General features: G+C 33.5%; 1 protein-coding gene across 1 annotated transcript; it reads left to right on the top strand.

The window, feature by feature from the left end:
• Positions 1 to 241: 241 nt before the first annotated feature.
• On the top strand, positions 242 to 5,499 carry LOC147075978 (uncharacterized). The gene is made up of 4 exons (XM_085941853.1): positions 242 to 410; positions 721 to 773; positions 1,597 to 1,727; positions 4,651 to 5,499. Exons 2-4 carry the CDS (start codon positions 725 to 727, stop codon positions 4,978 to 4,980), a joined length of 510 nt encoding a protein of 169 aa, XP_085797979.1. The 5' UTR covers positions 242 to 410; positions 721 to 724; the 3' UTR covers positions 4,981 to 5,499.
• The last annotated feature ends 9,676 nt before the right edge of the window (positions 5,500 to 15,175 follow it).

Raw genomic sequence — 15,175 nt, forward strand, 5'->3', positions numbered from 1 at the left:
GAACAACCATATTATTATGGAAGCCATTTTGAAAACGTCATTCGAATGTCAGATTCTGCCCAGTTGCGAGTCTTGATTGGGTAGTTTTCGACAGTGGCTCTCCCATCCATTCTTTAGTTTGTACCTAGGTAGGTCTGTAATAGTGTTTGGGTAGGTATGCTCATATATTAATTTGGTTTAAGTATTCCTTATACCAAAAACAGAACACTTTTCTCTATGGTCACTTTTTTTGTGGGACTATATACTGTCAAAAACGATACCAATTAGTCGTCTATGCTATAAACTAGTATAAACAAACCGTCCATAACAAAACTATGGAGAATACTTGCATCGGAATATTCAATCGTTTCTTGACTTCCAGCGAAGACGGAATAACTTTTAATACCCTCAATCCGATTGAAATACAAACCGTAAGTGATTTACTATTTATCTGTACTGTATGAATAAGTCATATCTATTTTATTTGTTATAATATAATATTTCTTTTCCTTCTTGGTTGTATGGTACATCGTTATGGTATGATTAGCGGGATTAGCCTATATCATACGGTATGCTATTTCTTTAAGTATATTATTTTATTAATTATTTTCCTTGTGGCCTGATTCAGTGACCTTGTACCACAAAATTAAAGTTATTTATCACTTTAATAAATCATTTATTTCCTGTAATATTAGTGATTGTCTTAGAAATACACCCTAACCGTAGTTTTTATTTTTCTAGAAAAATGAACATCAGCGAAGAACAGCAACATCTCCTAATAGATTTATTAACCGGTAAGTGGATAGTACCAAATATTTGAAATCAACAAAAGTTCATTGAATACTGATATGTAATTATCTTGTAATGGTCTGAATCATGTTATCATAAACATCACATTCAACTGTCATGGCTTTGTCTTATTATCTTATACCTATACTATTTACCACATTTCCATTATATCTACAGTACTCTCTCAGTAATCTGTTACCCCAAAAACCGGACAAGGGTCCAATTAGTGAAAGTGGCGGATTATAGTGTATGCATACAAAATATGGTAAAAATTAAAACATAAATTAGAACCATATTTTTTTAAGAAATTTGTACTAGCAAATTACAGTTTTATTTATAATCATTACTAAATTATACATATTTATAAATTAAGTTCATTAACTAAATATTAAACAGTAAATCACTTGACACAACCAGTGGTTCAGTGAGGCAGATACTCTCGAATGGCTTAGGATTCCTGGCTTTCCCCATGACCAAAAGCTTCATTCTGTGTGTAACGGTTGTACTGTGATGCAGTCCTTGGCCACTTTCCCCCTGATACATTACTTTCTTTGATGTACGTACGTTTTACGAAGAAGTTTCCAAAATAGACCCGTCTCATCTGCGTTGTATACTTGTGCGCGGCGGACTACTGAATTTAACAATCGAATACCGGCGAATTATAGAGCTTGATTTTTTGCTTTCAATTAGTAAAAATAACGGCGGATTATAGTAGTTGTCGGATAATCGAGCGGCGGATTACTGAGGGTGTAATGTATTATGGATATTAATTCTTTTTCAAAATTTCTCAATATGCATGCATAACGTGTTCTTTAATTATCTTTACAGAAAATCCACGGCTTACGAGTATCCGTTTCACGCGTTATTTTACTAAGGACGCGATGCGACTGTGGACGGCCATTAGCCGGAAATTAAATTCCCGGGTGGGGGCTAAAAAAAATGGATACGGCTGGTGGAAGGTATTTATTATACCCATTAATTAATTTTATTATCATATCGTTACACCAAATATATGAATACACCCTCAGAGATGGGGGAATTCTTTCAAAAACAATTGCGAGATATATTTAATAACCATACCACAATGGCAAGGGGTGGAGGTAAGCTGTTAAGATTTCACACGAATAGTGCATATTTACTAAACTTTTTCAGTCATACTTATTTATTTTCTTTGAACTAAGAACACAATTTACAGATGGTGCAGGTTAGTTTTGAAAATTCAATTAAACTCCACCTAAATAAAACCATAATTGATAAAAAATAATGTTCTATCTATGTATGGTTTGATGGCATAATTTTAGATATTTTATAGATATAAACAAATATTTTTTAACTGTTATCTATTATGGCTTGGATTAAGCAGGGTTTCATTGAATTTTAAAAACTAACAAGCACTTCTACACAATGTAGTCTTAGGTCAATGAAAACAAATACATTAGACTGACAAAGTTTAGTGTACACTACAGTCGAGCCCGTTTATTACGATCACGGATGTAGCGAGATCTCGGATGTAACGAGGAAACACTCATTAACATTTTAGTTTATGATTTTCTCCGTACATTTATTCACTGTTATAACGAGCAACTTATCGCATATACCGAGCTAAAATACTGTTAATGTGTCGATCGTTTAAAAACATTTCGACCCTAAGCAATAAAATCCGATTACGTTTATGACACTAGTTAAGTGTCAAATACCTACCTAATTAGTGTTTTGCCGACTATATTAAAAAAGTATCCACAATTATGGTTGAAAAATCCAAGGTTTGTGAAGTCCGTAGGTACCTACCAGTGTTCATTACAATAAACAACTTCTTTTGTAGTTATGAAGGCCATGCTTGTTTCGGGGATTTTTACGATGGTTTTCAGATTTTTTATTTTCGACTTTTTGTGTAATGTGACCGCTCATATACTTCATCGTGTCAGGGCAGAAGGAAGGTAGTTTAGTTTTTTTAACCCTTTCTAAGCGTTACGAATCCCGACTTAGTACAACAGTGCGCGTTGTGATTTCAAGCATCAATAAATCGTAATAAATGTCAGTCAAACATACACAAATAGAGTAGTAAAAAATCGGAGTCAAGTTCAAAAATGATTATGACAGAACCTAATATTTTATGTGACTCTAAAAATAAACATTCGTCGCCTAAATCTGATAAGAAATCACGAACAAGACTTCTTCATTGAAAAAATGCCAGCTTACTCGAGCGGCGCCATGACACTTACGAAATGGTGCTGGACTAATGCGTCGATGACAGATTAACAAGTGTAAGAACAGTTCAGTATTCTTATAGTCTACCGGCTACCATTTCGACAAATATGTCATACACATAATGAATAATAATATGGTTTATGACTTTTATGAGCATTTTTGTTGAGTGTGTTGAAAAAATATCAGTCATAAATAACTCATTTTTATAGCATCCAGGACATCTCAAACTGTGTAACTTTTGTTTGAACTCGCATACACATTGCAGCACTGCAGGCCGAGTATAAATAAATCATCCTTGAGAACTACTGGCTATTTGAGAGTGATGTACTTACCACCAGTGCCTGGTTTGTACCTACCTTTGACCCCGAACAGAATGGAATCGAATGACACATAGTTTATATAACAAAATGGTTTATTTTTCGAATACCTATTACAATTCGTAAAATATTAAATTTCAAACACTTTTTGCACTTCTAAATGCTTTATAGTCACCACAATTTTATTTTCAAGTTCATTTGTTTTTTTTTTATTATATTACTTCAATAACCTGGTACTAGAATAGGTAATCTCTTATTTTATTATAATGACGTGATAGTAAGTAACTCGAGTTATTTTCGACTATAAATATAAGAAGAATTCTACATAAAAAAAATAGTAGTCATGAATCAAACCCTTTTGAATAGTATTACGAAAAAAATAATTCTCAAGTGTCTGTCTCACACCAGCAGACGATGATTTGCCGCGCAGTGTATAAAAATTCAGTAGCGCGGCACCTGGTGTTTGCGTAATACGACAATTTCCGCATTTATGCGGGAACGGGCGTCTGAGTGTTCGTGTCTTTTCTTTATAAATGGCTGATAACTAGGGTAAATAAATAATTTTTGTCTGTTTCACCTAATACTATAACCAGAAAATAGTATTTAAAAATGTTAATCAATGATAAACAAAGAGACATATTAAATCGCGGACTTCTAGGTATATTTAAATGACACCTGGTTCAAATTATTTTCCGAAACTATAAACTCGCGGATAATATACTGGCAGATAGGCGAATGAATGCAATCTCCAAAAGCATTCCTTTTGTAAAAATATTTTGTAAATTCACTTTGATCAATGTAACTTTCGAATATTCTATTTAACAGTTTACGCACCAAATAGTTTTTCAATCACTAAAAAACAATATAACTTATTATATCGCAAACTCGTATCGTTACAAACACGTCAGTCAAATGTCTTCGGCGCACATGCACTAAGAAGCGATAAGACACTATATACGCGGCAAATTTGAATTGGCCCGATGACTGATATATTTTTATTCAAGACACGCTCCCGAAAAATATTTATTTAAATTAGATAGAACAAAAGTTTAGGCTATCCATTGACAGATGTCAAGAGAAGGATGATTTTTGAATAAATTAAATCAATATTCGAATTATTCGCGCCTGGCGGAAAGCAGTACTAGGCAAACGAAAATCGAAATGACTTTAGTCAGCTGACGCGCGGATGACTCGCGCGTATAGGCTGACTAAAGTCAGTTGCCGCGTTAGAAAGGTTAAGGAATTCTAACAAAAATAAACCTTGATCGGGAAAGAATTTTGTCATTTTTAATGTGGACAAAATAATAGGAAATTAAAATATAATGCTGTCTTCTGATCTAATCTGTATCCTTTCCAGGTGATTACGTCGGCGACAATGCTGATGCCAGATACGGCAGCGACATTCTCACCAATAATGCCGTCCACACCGCTATCTACTATTATGTCGCAGACTGCCACCTCTGCAGCTCCACCTTCACGTCTAGCTAATGATAATCACCAAACAGAGGAGTCAGTGGACTTCCAACCACAAGAACTCACACCTCTTCAAATAGCAGCAGAAATGCTGCTGTTGAAAAGAAAAGAAATGGAGTTTCTTAAGGAGTCCGCATCGACTCTTGAAGTTTTACTTATATATTTGACAAAGGCCATCCACAAGTCAACAGAGGCTAGACGTGAAGTTCCCTAATGTTTTGTTTATGTGACTGACTGTTGCTAGTTGTAAGATTGTTTTTTTCATTATCTATTTTTTATCATCAATTTCAATAATAATTTTAATGTGATTATGTGTCTGGTTACTATTTTTTAACCAATAAATTTTAGACAAGAATGATGGAAAGTGTCTTTGGCACACAGCTATTTATAGATAGCGTGGGTAATTAATACATTTGAGAAGCTGCTTACTGCACTGATTATAATGATTATTTGGATTTTCTGACTATAGTCAAAATATAAGAAATAATATTACATATTATATTCTTAAATATATTACCCATGCTATTTATTACTGTGACTTTTTATCATTCTTGCCTAAAATATGTAGGTCTATTTTTACCCGTAATTTTGTGTGAAACTGCAACTTGTGGTATAGTATTTTGTGTTTCTTTTTTAAACATACTATGTTGATTGAAGTACGCTTGTTTTTTTTTGGTTCTTGTATTGACTTTTGATCTTATATCATTAAATAAAAATATACATACTCTCATACAATAGTTTTTTTTATTTTATGTTAATGAAGAGTATGGATTGTTAATGAAATGCAATTATTATTCCAAAATAGGAAGAATAATATTGGTTTATTAACACAATCACCGCTGACCTGTTAATTAATATTTAATTACCACATGGCCAACTAATGCATATGCAACAGTCGCGTTGTCAGCACTAAATGAGTTAATACATAAAGCAACAAATTAAATATAGGTGCATGATTACTTCCATTTATAAAGTTTGTATTATAAAGGGTATTCACCGTCAGCGACGGCTCCTCTATTCACTGGCGGCTTTAAGCCCGAGAACGGGGTAGGTCAATTTTGAATATATTATTTTAATTTGCCCTTTAGTTGTATACTTAAAAGACGTATTGCAAATTGGCTTTTTATACATTATAGAAGAAGTGCTAGAAATTGTTATAGGTAGGTTACTTACCCTTAAAAAAATGTCTATTTTTCACGTTGTCAACCCATCGTTAACCGAAATTGCACCCAACACGTTATAATTTTTTGTAAATTAGGTCAAAAACCAAACTTTGTGTGTCTATTTATATACCTAATAACTGTACCTAATACTATTTAAGTACATAAGATTAAAACAATCAACAGATTTAATAAAAACTCTGTTATAATACCTAGTGTTATGGAATGGCGGGATCATTTATATATAAACACTTTTTATATTTCCACTGATCTTATTAGAAGGTAACTTTTATGATTAATATAGCAGATTACATTTTAATCGGTAACTTATATACAATGGTTTAATACAGAGAATGCAGTCGATGGGTTTTACTCAAAGGTTGGATTTAAACTGAACTACAATTAATAACATACGAAACTTTCAGACAACAATGGTCAGTTTGAAATAATAAGCGATAACAAATAAGAATAAAAAGGTTTGCCGCTCAAATAAAACCTTGAAACCACAGAACAAAACTTTTGAAACAAGTATGACGTTTTATATCATTCTGTTTCATTTTATATATTGAAAAGAGTATAGCTATCTCGTTTTCAGCAATGACCAAAATTTAGTGTATGCAAGCGATAAAACAATATGAAAAAAAAGGCGTGTTTTGTGCTTTCTTTCCGTCTCACATATGACAAATGAGAGAGAAAGAAATATTATTAAGAAATATGAATCTTGGCATTCTCAAAATTGACCAAGCAGCGAACGACTGTGAGAGTTGAGATACGTGTGTGTGTATGGTGGTAAGATACATGTACATATAAATTAGCGTGCGTCACGTTATAATCGCTCACCAAAACGGAAAAAGGCGTAGGATAATAATATATAGGAGATAATTGACATTGTATAATGTATATACATTGTAAGATATTTATTTTTGGGAGGTCATTGACCATTTGACCAAAGGGGCCAGCCGCCATTGCCTCTAATATGCAAGTGCTACGCACTGCCTGCATTTTTGAAGACATCGCTCAACTTTTCATTGTTATTCATATGTGTATCACTCACTTCGCGAAGTAGAACATGTAGCAGTATTATGAACAATACTCCGTTCATGAGCGCAAAGCGATTGCGATCTACATAGATTTTCAGTTTGCACAGGATTACAATGAGGTCATTGTATACTACTTAAATGGTGGTCCAATGTTCCTGTAGTGGCGTTTTTGTGTAGCATTTTTTACACACTTTAGATCGGCGCACGAAATTTAGGACTCTAGAAACAAAAATGCCAGTTTCTGTTTTATAACAATGTTGGCGAGTTAATTTTTAACAATAATTTTACAGTTAAACACAACAGCACTACATTAGTAGGTCGTAGCTGAATAATAAATAAGAACGATAATATAAGAGAAACATACTTTTAATGACATATAAATACATCAGAAAAAAACTGAGTTCGAATGAACGTTGATTTACAATATAAATATTACTCACGTAATGTTAGTTCATTTTATAATTTCACGTAAATTAATAATAATGTGAGATTTAAAAAATAAACATACTGCTATGCACTTTTAACAAAGTGAATTACCAAGACGTCATCCGTTTTTATGACGGTTCATATTTGGATGACGCATTGTTCGGAGCGTAAAGCCATAAACCGTGACATTTATATTTCTTTATTGATATTAAATTATTCTAACTGTTGAAAATTTTTTTAAGAAATAGAATGAATAAACAAAGACATATTTAATTTACCTTCTGAGAAGTTCGACGTTTCAGCCATTTTACACTAAGATATCTTAGCTTATGAACACGGCAGTCTTCGGTGATTGAGGTAATCATGAAGAGACGCTTTATGACCTTTACGTGGTTAGGACACGTATTCCTGATGCCGCCAAAGAATGTGACACTTCGTAACCTTATGGCAGAGCCTCAAGAGTTCCGTCGCCATGGCCGGCCCACACCCTGCAGCGGTGCCACAAAAGCGACCTACGTGCCGCAGGTCTGCCATGGCGGGAGGAGCAAGAGTTGGCGATGGACCGAGGGAAGTGGTGCGATTTGTGCTTGCCCTATGCTTCAATGCTGGGTCGTGACAGGGTGAAAGAAGAAGATCTTCTTTTTATAGAAGGTAAACCATTGCGCACTACCAGAAAATGCTATTCTGAAGACCACCGGCGGCCGCCACTGTTCACCGCATATGAAGATTGTTTTATTGTGGAAAGAAAAAAATTAAGTTCAAATATTTATCATGATAGGTTGGGCCATTTATATTCGCATTCCATCCTTATTTCCCACATACCCGGAATCCAGTATTATTGCCACAAGACCAAGTGACCGGCAGTTACGGGTCACTAATCGATCGTAATTGCGAAGAACATTCAGTCATCTCAAGGATACGATCGAGTGCGTGTTGCCACGCTGCGTTCAAAACGTTATGTTAGACCTTCGTTGAACTAAGTGTTACGGCTTGAGTGAATGTTGCATCCTCATCATTCATCCACCCTCACATATCATCCATAAAACTGTGTAGTAAGTGCCGCGCACCGGGTGACACAAAACAAACAATACCACGCGAGTGACAGTGCAACCAGACCAAGGAGCCATCATAAATCATCATAAAGGTCAGTGTCTGGCATTCTGTTAAATCGCCCCTACCCCTAGATCCAGACTCTACAGCATCCTTCAAATTATACAGTCCACTGCGAAAAGCGCCAGTGATTCCAGCACAATCTTATGAATAATTGTGAATTTAAAAACTGTGGGAATTAATCGCACATTACAATAATCAAAATTCACAAAAAAATGAAAACTTTAACATTTGGAAAGAATTTTTCACATATATTAAATGATTTCACAAATAAATAAAATAATGAAATCACATAAAAAAGTTTGTTTCACAAAATAAGAATCATTCGTCACTCATTGTAAAACACTGAATTTTGACAACTAGACACATTCATAAAAATGTTTTCACCGTAAATAATACATCGCACAAAGAAAAGGTAGAAATTCACAAATGTCAAAGTAAAAGGCTGCTGGATAGACAAACGCATAAAGTTCGGTGGTTGTACGTGGCAGCGAGCAGCTAGTTAATTTCTCAACGTCTGCCACAAATTTTAAATCCGTTCGCCTATCTTTATTTTTGACGTCTTGACTTGTTATTGCTTGTTCAGTTCAGTTCAGTGCTACCAATTTTGTTAAAAAAATATGATTTTTCATCGAATCTACTGATATTGGCACCACTATTTTAAAGGAGACTGTAAATTAAGAAACCAGCATGTCGCGTCAGCTTAATAGCGAACGTTTTGAAAGTGAGAGATTCCAGTCTTGGTGCTGTTGAAATACATTAACTCGATACTGGCTGGAATTTTAAATTTCAGTCTCGTCTTATTTGAGTATTCTCATGAGCGTTAGAACTAATATTATAGCGCCTGTACACATGCATGGATTTACTGGCAGTAATAGAGTGTATTTTAAACTATCGTGACAATAACTGTTTACATGTAAAAGTGCTGGCCGTTTCTCCAATTCATTCTTTAAGAGTGAATGAGATGCGATGTTGTCATTTTATGGTACTATTTGACAGGTAGTGAAAATCGGTCAACCAGAAAATTCGTTCGTAGTTCGTTTTTTTGCCGGCAGGTTCGCCACTATCGTTCTACTGCGCAGGCGCACATCGAAAAAATCCCTACTGTCGCATGAAAATTCACAAGCTTCCAAGCCTTTTTGATTCATGCATGCAAGCTTGCAACTGCAGGATAATACGAGGGTTGTCCAAGAATTAAAGACCTTTATTATTTTAAAAATCAGGAAAATTTTATTTTTATAAAAAAAGCATACAAAATTTTAGGTACATATCCCACTATTTTTCGACGTAGTCCCCGTTACGATCAATACACTTGGTGAGCCGTGGCACTAGGTCTTTGATTCCGTAGTGGAACAGGGTGGACTCACTCCTAGTTGAGAAACAGAATGATTGAAGATTGAGAGGGAAGTGTACGCTACACGCCAGTGCTGCCAGCTTTTGAGAAATAACATCCGCATAGCCAAAAATGAATAAAGGTCTTTATTCTTGGACAACCCTCGTATATGTTTACCCAAAAATTTTCTTGTTACGGCCGCGATAATACTTACTGTCAACAATAAATCCATGCACGTGTAAACGGGGTATTAGGCTCGCAAACTGTTTGGATAAATGTTGGAGCCCGATCCATTCTGGAAAAAAAATCCTTGTGCTGGGTCCCAACTACATTACGCCTTATTTCAGGTCTTCAATTTTAATAATCAAGGAAAGTGGATGTGGACTTCTTAATAAAATATGCATTAAAAGTATTTACACTATTATTTTATTAAAAATTATTATTTAATATCTTACGATAATATAAAATTGATGTCTAATGAAAATGGCAGTAAAATAAATAATACTTCAATACAATTAATTATTCTAATAATATTATCTAATATAATAATTTAAACGAGACGTCATTGGCAGAGCTTATTATAAGCCATGTAAAATATGCGCTATATAAGAAGATTCCATAATTCTATAATCTAGACATTTAAAATATTTAATAGACTAGGTAATTTATGACATTAATTTTTAGACTTAATCATTATAAGTATAGACACTGCAACAAAGATACATAACATAAAAAACAATTACTAGTTATTATATTTTTTGTAACATTTAAGGTGCTTTTAAACGGTCAGTTTTGCTATCTAATCAGACTACGTTTCCGTCGAGCTGTCCGTTAAACTGACGTGTAAATGCAAAACTGAAGCGGCTGACTGAAACCAAAACGGAGACGAGACAGGATGGATTTTCCATCAGTTATCGTATCCGTTTTTAGAGTTGCCAGTTAAATTGACATGTAAATTAGTATGTTGCCATATTTTTAATACTACTTTTCTAATTTGGATTGAAATATTATAATATCTTTACATATAGGTATTATTACATTACACCAACCCATAATATGTTTAGAAAGTAATTATAATAATTATATTCATTTTTAGTGGATAAAAAATATGTAAATATACACCGCCGATTCCGAACAGAACTGGCAACTGAAACCTCGACTGAACGGACAACTGATCGTCTAAATACACTGCCGTTTCTAAACTGAATAGACCAAAACGGAAACCTCGATTGAACGGACAACAGAACTGACGTTTAAAAGCACCTTTGACAAAGCTGGTTATTGAAATAAAAGACTTTGTTAACTATTGTAATGGTTTTAACCTAGGGGCGGCAGGTTATATGAAAGTATGGTGAAGCAGGCAAGTATGGTGAAAAAGTATGGTGAGGCAGGTTGGTAATCAATTTGCAGCAAAATTTCCACGTTAACGTTATATGGGTATAATGACCAAAGTAAATCCTCCATGATGCACTGCATTTTTTTTATCGCGTCGCTATAAGTTATCGGTTATTGTTTGCCTGCTTCATTCAGTTGTATGAGAAATCTGATTCCTTGCCCCTTTGTTTATTTAATACCTCTATGGTTTTAACTATTAATTCTTGCTGGTGACATTGTATTGATTAAAATAAAACATAGTATGTAGTTAGTACTTATTACCTACTCATAATATAATAATGACCAGGACTGGTTTCATCCATTTCAATAGGACTTTGGGAATGTAGATCGTCGTTTCATGTTGGTACAATAATGAAATAATACTTTATTAAAGGATGTGAACGTGGATATAAATATAGCGAGGTAATGATGTACTGATGAGATCGATATGATCAAGAGATTAATTATTATAAGAATGCACATAGAGACTTGATTCAAGTGGAATAACGGATGTACTATGTCAAGTGAAGAACTCGTGACAATAACAGTACGTCTCGTGACGGGCTCAATGAGTAGAGTGTAGATTCATAGATTGTTATTCTTATTTTTATTAATGCAGTAAATATAATATTACCATAGAAATTGTCGTAATTCTCAATCAAAATAAATACTACTGGTCTAGTTATGATTTAGGAAATGCTGACATTATTGCTATAATGTTTTGTTTTAATAACAAAACCTACATCTTAAAGTGTATCATTCATTTAATGCTGAGTGGTATGATTACTACATTCTCAACACAATATCGTGGGGATGCTGTCAAAAGTTGGTGTGTCGAAAAGTTGGTTAGTCGCTCAAAGGATGACGAAATTCAGATATGGTCACGATCCTCAGCCATGAGTGTACGGCCAAGAAGAAGATAAATACCTGTAAAATTATGCATCTCATATCAGTAGTTGTGAATGTTCTATTGAAGCAAACAAAACCGGCAGTGTACATTATTAAATTATGTGGAATAAGTAGGTATGTACTATTAATAATTATATTATGCTTTTATTTTAAATAATTTTCGTGTTTAATGACGGATTTTATAATTTTATTTCAAATATTTCTTATGCAATAGGTTGTAAAAGAAGAAAAATTAATAGGTATACGCTAGCTAAACATAATTAGTTTGGGAGTTTTAGTTATTAATACATACTGTGAAAATGCTCCCCTATTAAGATTATCAGCTAAAATTTGTTTTGATGGTAGTATTATTATAGTATTTAAAAATGCGACTTTGGTTTACCAACATACAATTTACATTGGCGACTTTATAGTAGTAGTTTGTAGAAAAGTGCAAAGATAATAATTTTCTTTCTATGAAATTTGGTATCAAAACAATATTATCTATCACAAGAAAAATATTTTTATCACTCTAAACTTACTGTTATTTAATATTTCTGTATGAAAATATTTTAATTTACAATACTTTCATTTTGACAGCGTAAAATTATAGGTATGAGACTTTTGTAAAACCAGTCGTTTTGATAAAAAAATAATAGATTTGAAAAATCAGTAGGACAATATTATGAGAGTATAAATTCGTATAGATTGTAATTTTGTTGTAAATTCTAAATTCAAATTTGGTTTTGAACTGGTCAAAACTAATAATTCAAATCAAAATAAAATTGCCCATAGACAATGATCATCAAAGACTTGGTGACGTTATGTCATAGTATATTATGTTTTCTACTTATTTTAAACTATTACAAAATAATGCAATGCTTAATTTTATATTTTATTTATTTTTTTATTACCACTAACGACAATTTATTTAAAAAAGCGTTTTATTAAAGATTATAAAAAGACTACTTATATTTTTTTTTTATATAAAACACTCCTAAAATGGAGCAACTTGTAATAGAAATTTCTTATATTAAAATAACCTCCTGACAGTAGTAATTAAATAAATAAATTTAATACTGAATAATAAAGACAATAGGCGAGAACCGTAAAAATCAATTTATCTTATTATTGAAATAATATCAGAAATTTTCAAGAAATATATTATTATACTTTTAAATATAAAACCGATAAAACTTAAAAGTCAAAATAACAATTAGATATTATGTTTAAAAATATCGCATATTCGCCATTCTGGAATCAGACTGTAGAAGAACTTATGTGAAAAATGACAGATTTGATATAAATAAGTAAATTGAATCCAAAGATATTAACCTCATTAAACCAAGACACCCACGATGGCCATGCGGCCTATAGCGTTGTGGGTCCCAGGTTCGAATCCTGGGTCTAGCAAGCACACATATTATTTTTCAATTTGTGTATGAGTCAGAGTATGGACCTAATAGGTTGAGCAAGTAGTTGGCAAACATCCATTTCTCGTAAAAACATAATCTGTTAATACAAACCACCACAACATAGAGGCCCATATTATGATCCTATTAGGATAGGATATGGTCGGAAAAAAAAACCAAGACAAAACAATGAATAAAGTATTTGAAGGTAGAGGAAATTTGGTTACAAATAAACGAGGCAAAAATTAAATACATGCCTGTCTATGTCACACCACGAGAAGGCGCACCAAACTTAGATATTGGTGCGTACAAGTTTGATACGGTCAACAGTTTCATATACCTTGGTTCTCTTGTAACTCGACATAATGATATTACAGAAGAAATCAACAAGAGAATCATGTCTGCGAATAAATGCTACTTGACATTTTAAGTCCCGCATACTATCTCGCCGAACTAAAAGCACTCTTTACAAGACAGTTGTAAAGCCAGTGCTCACCTACGCATCGGAAACCTGGACATTAACTCTGCGAAATGAATGAGCCCTGAACATCTTTGAAAGAAAAATTCTCCGCCGTATATATGGACCGATCAGGGACGGCACCAATTGGAGGAGAAGATATAATGCTGAGCTCTACGGGCTGTACGAAGATTGCAGCGCAGTTTAATCAATTAAGATTGGGAGACTAGGTCATGTGCACCGTATGAATGACAATGAACCGGCAAAGAGAGTGATGTCCAGCAATCCAATAGGGCGTAGGAGGAAGAGGCAGGCCAAAGATTTGCTGGTTGGATGGAGCTGCCAGTGACTGCCGTATTCTGGGTGTACCGAATTGGAAAGCGGCCACACTGGATAGGGACAGGTGGAGAGAGCTGTTGGAGGAGGCCAGGACCCACACCGGGTTGTCGCGCCCCTGATGAGAGGAAATTTGGTAAAATAAAAAAAGCCTAGAAACTACACTGATAGAATTGACGCCTGACAGTTAACTCAAACGATGTAAGTTTCAATCCATGACAAAACTGTGGTAAATAATCTACTACAGTCTACTCCAGTCAGTGTTGCCAACCATACTATAATTATAGTACAATACTATAATTTTGAATCTGCGAAAAATGTAAAATACTATAATTTTACGCCAAATATGCCAAAATACTATAATTTTAAAGGATTCAAAACGAAAAATGTTCCTGTACCTACTATATTTTATACTGAAATACTATAATTTTTACGCCTTTGTCCTATAATCAGCATAAAAAAAGATGGCAACACTCCAGTGTATGTGTATTTTGACTTCATTGGAAGACTTTACTTTTGACAATAACACCAGTATAAAATTAAATTTAGATATGACAGTTTCACCGTTGGATAGATGATTGAATAGTGATAAAACTGTAATACAAAACAGCTGTTTTTTAAAATACGACAGTCTGGTTCCAGGACGGTGATTTACAAGTTCAATAATCGAATAAATAAAAAAACCATTGATTTGATTTAATATGTATGTGACAAAATAATAGACAGATTGAAATAATATTAATTTAATCTTTTCCCCAACCATCCCAAATGTTGATAATAATTTACATAAATACATTTTTCAATCACAGAGTTTTTCTACAACTACGTATTTGTGATAACTAGCACATCGTAATTTTGATATTTACATAAATA

The sequence above is a fragment of the Rhyacophila brunnea genome, unplaced genomic scaffold, assembly GCF_057557595.1.
Source record: "Rhyacophila brunnea isolate RB1 unplaced genomic scaffold, BYU_Rbru_1.0 scaffold_14, whole genome shotgun sequence".
Classification (NCBI taxonomy): Eukaryota; Metazoa; Arthropoda; class Insecta; order Trichoptera; family Rhyacophilidae; genus Rhyacophila; species Rhyacophila brunnea.

Excerpts from the sequence above, each read along its gene's own strand:
- LOC147075978 (XM_085941853.1), top strand. The coding sequence starts at position 725 with ATGAACATCAGCGAAGAACAGCAACATCTCCTAATAGATTTATTAACC. Across the intron at positions 774-1,596 it reads CCTAATAGATTTATTAACCG|AAAATCCACGGCTTACGAGT; the intron begins GTAAGTGGATAG and ends TTATCTTTACAG. Across the intron at positions 1,728-4,650 it reads ATGGATACGGCTGGTGGAAG|GTGATTACGTCGGCGACAAT; the intron begins GTATTTATTATA and ends TATCCTTTCCAG.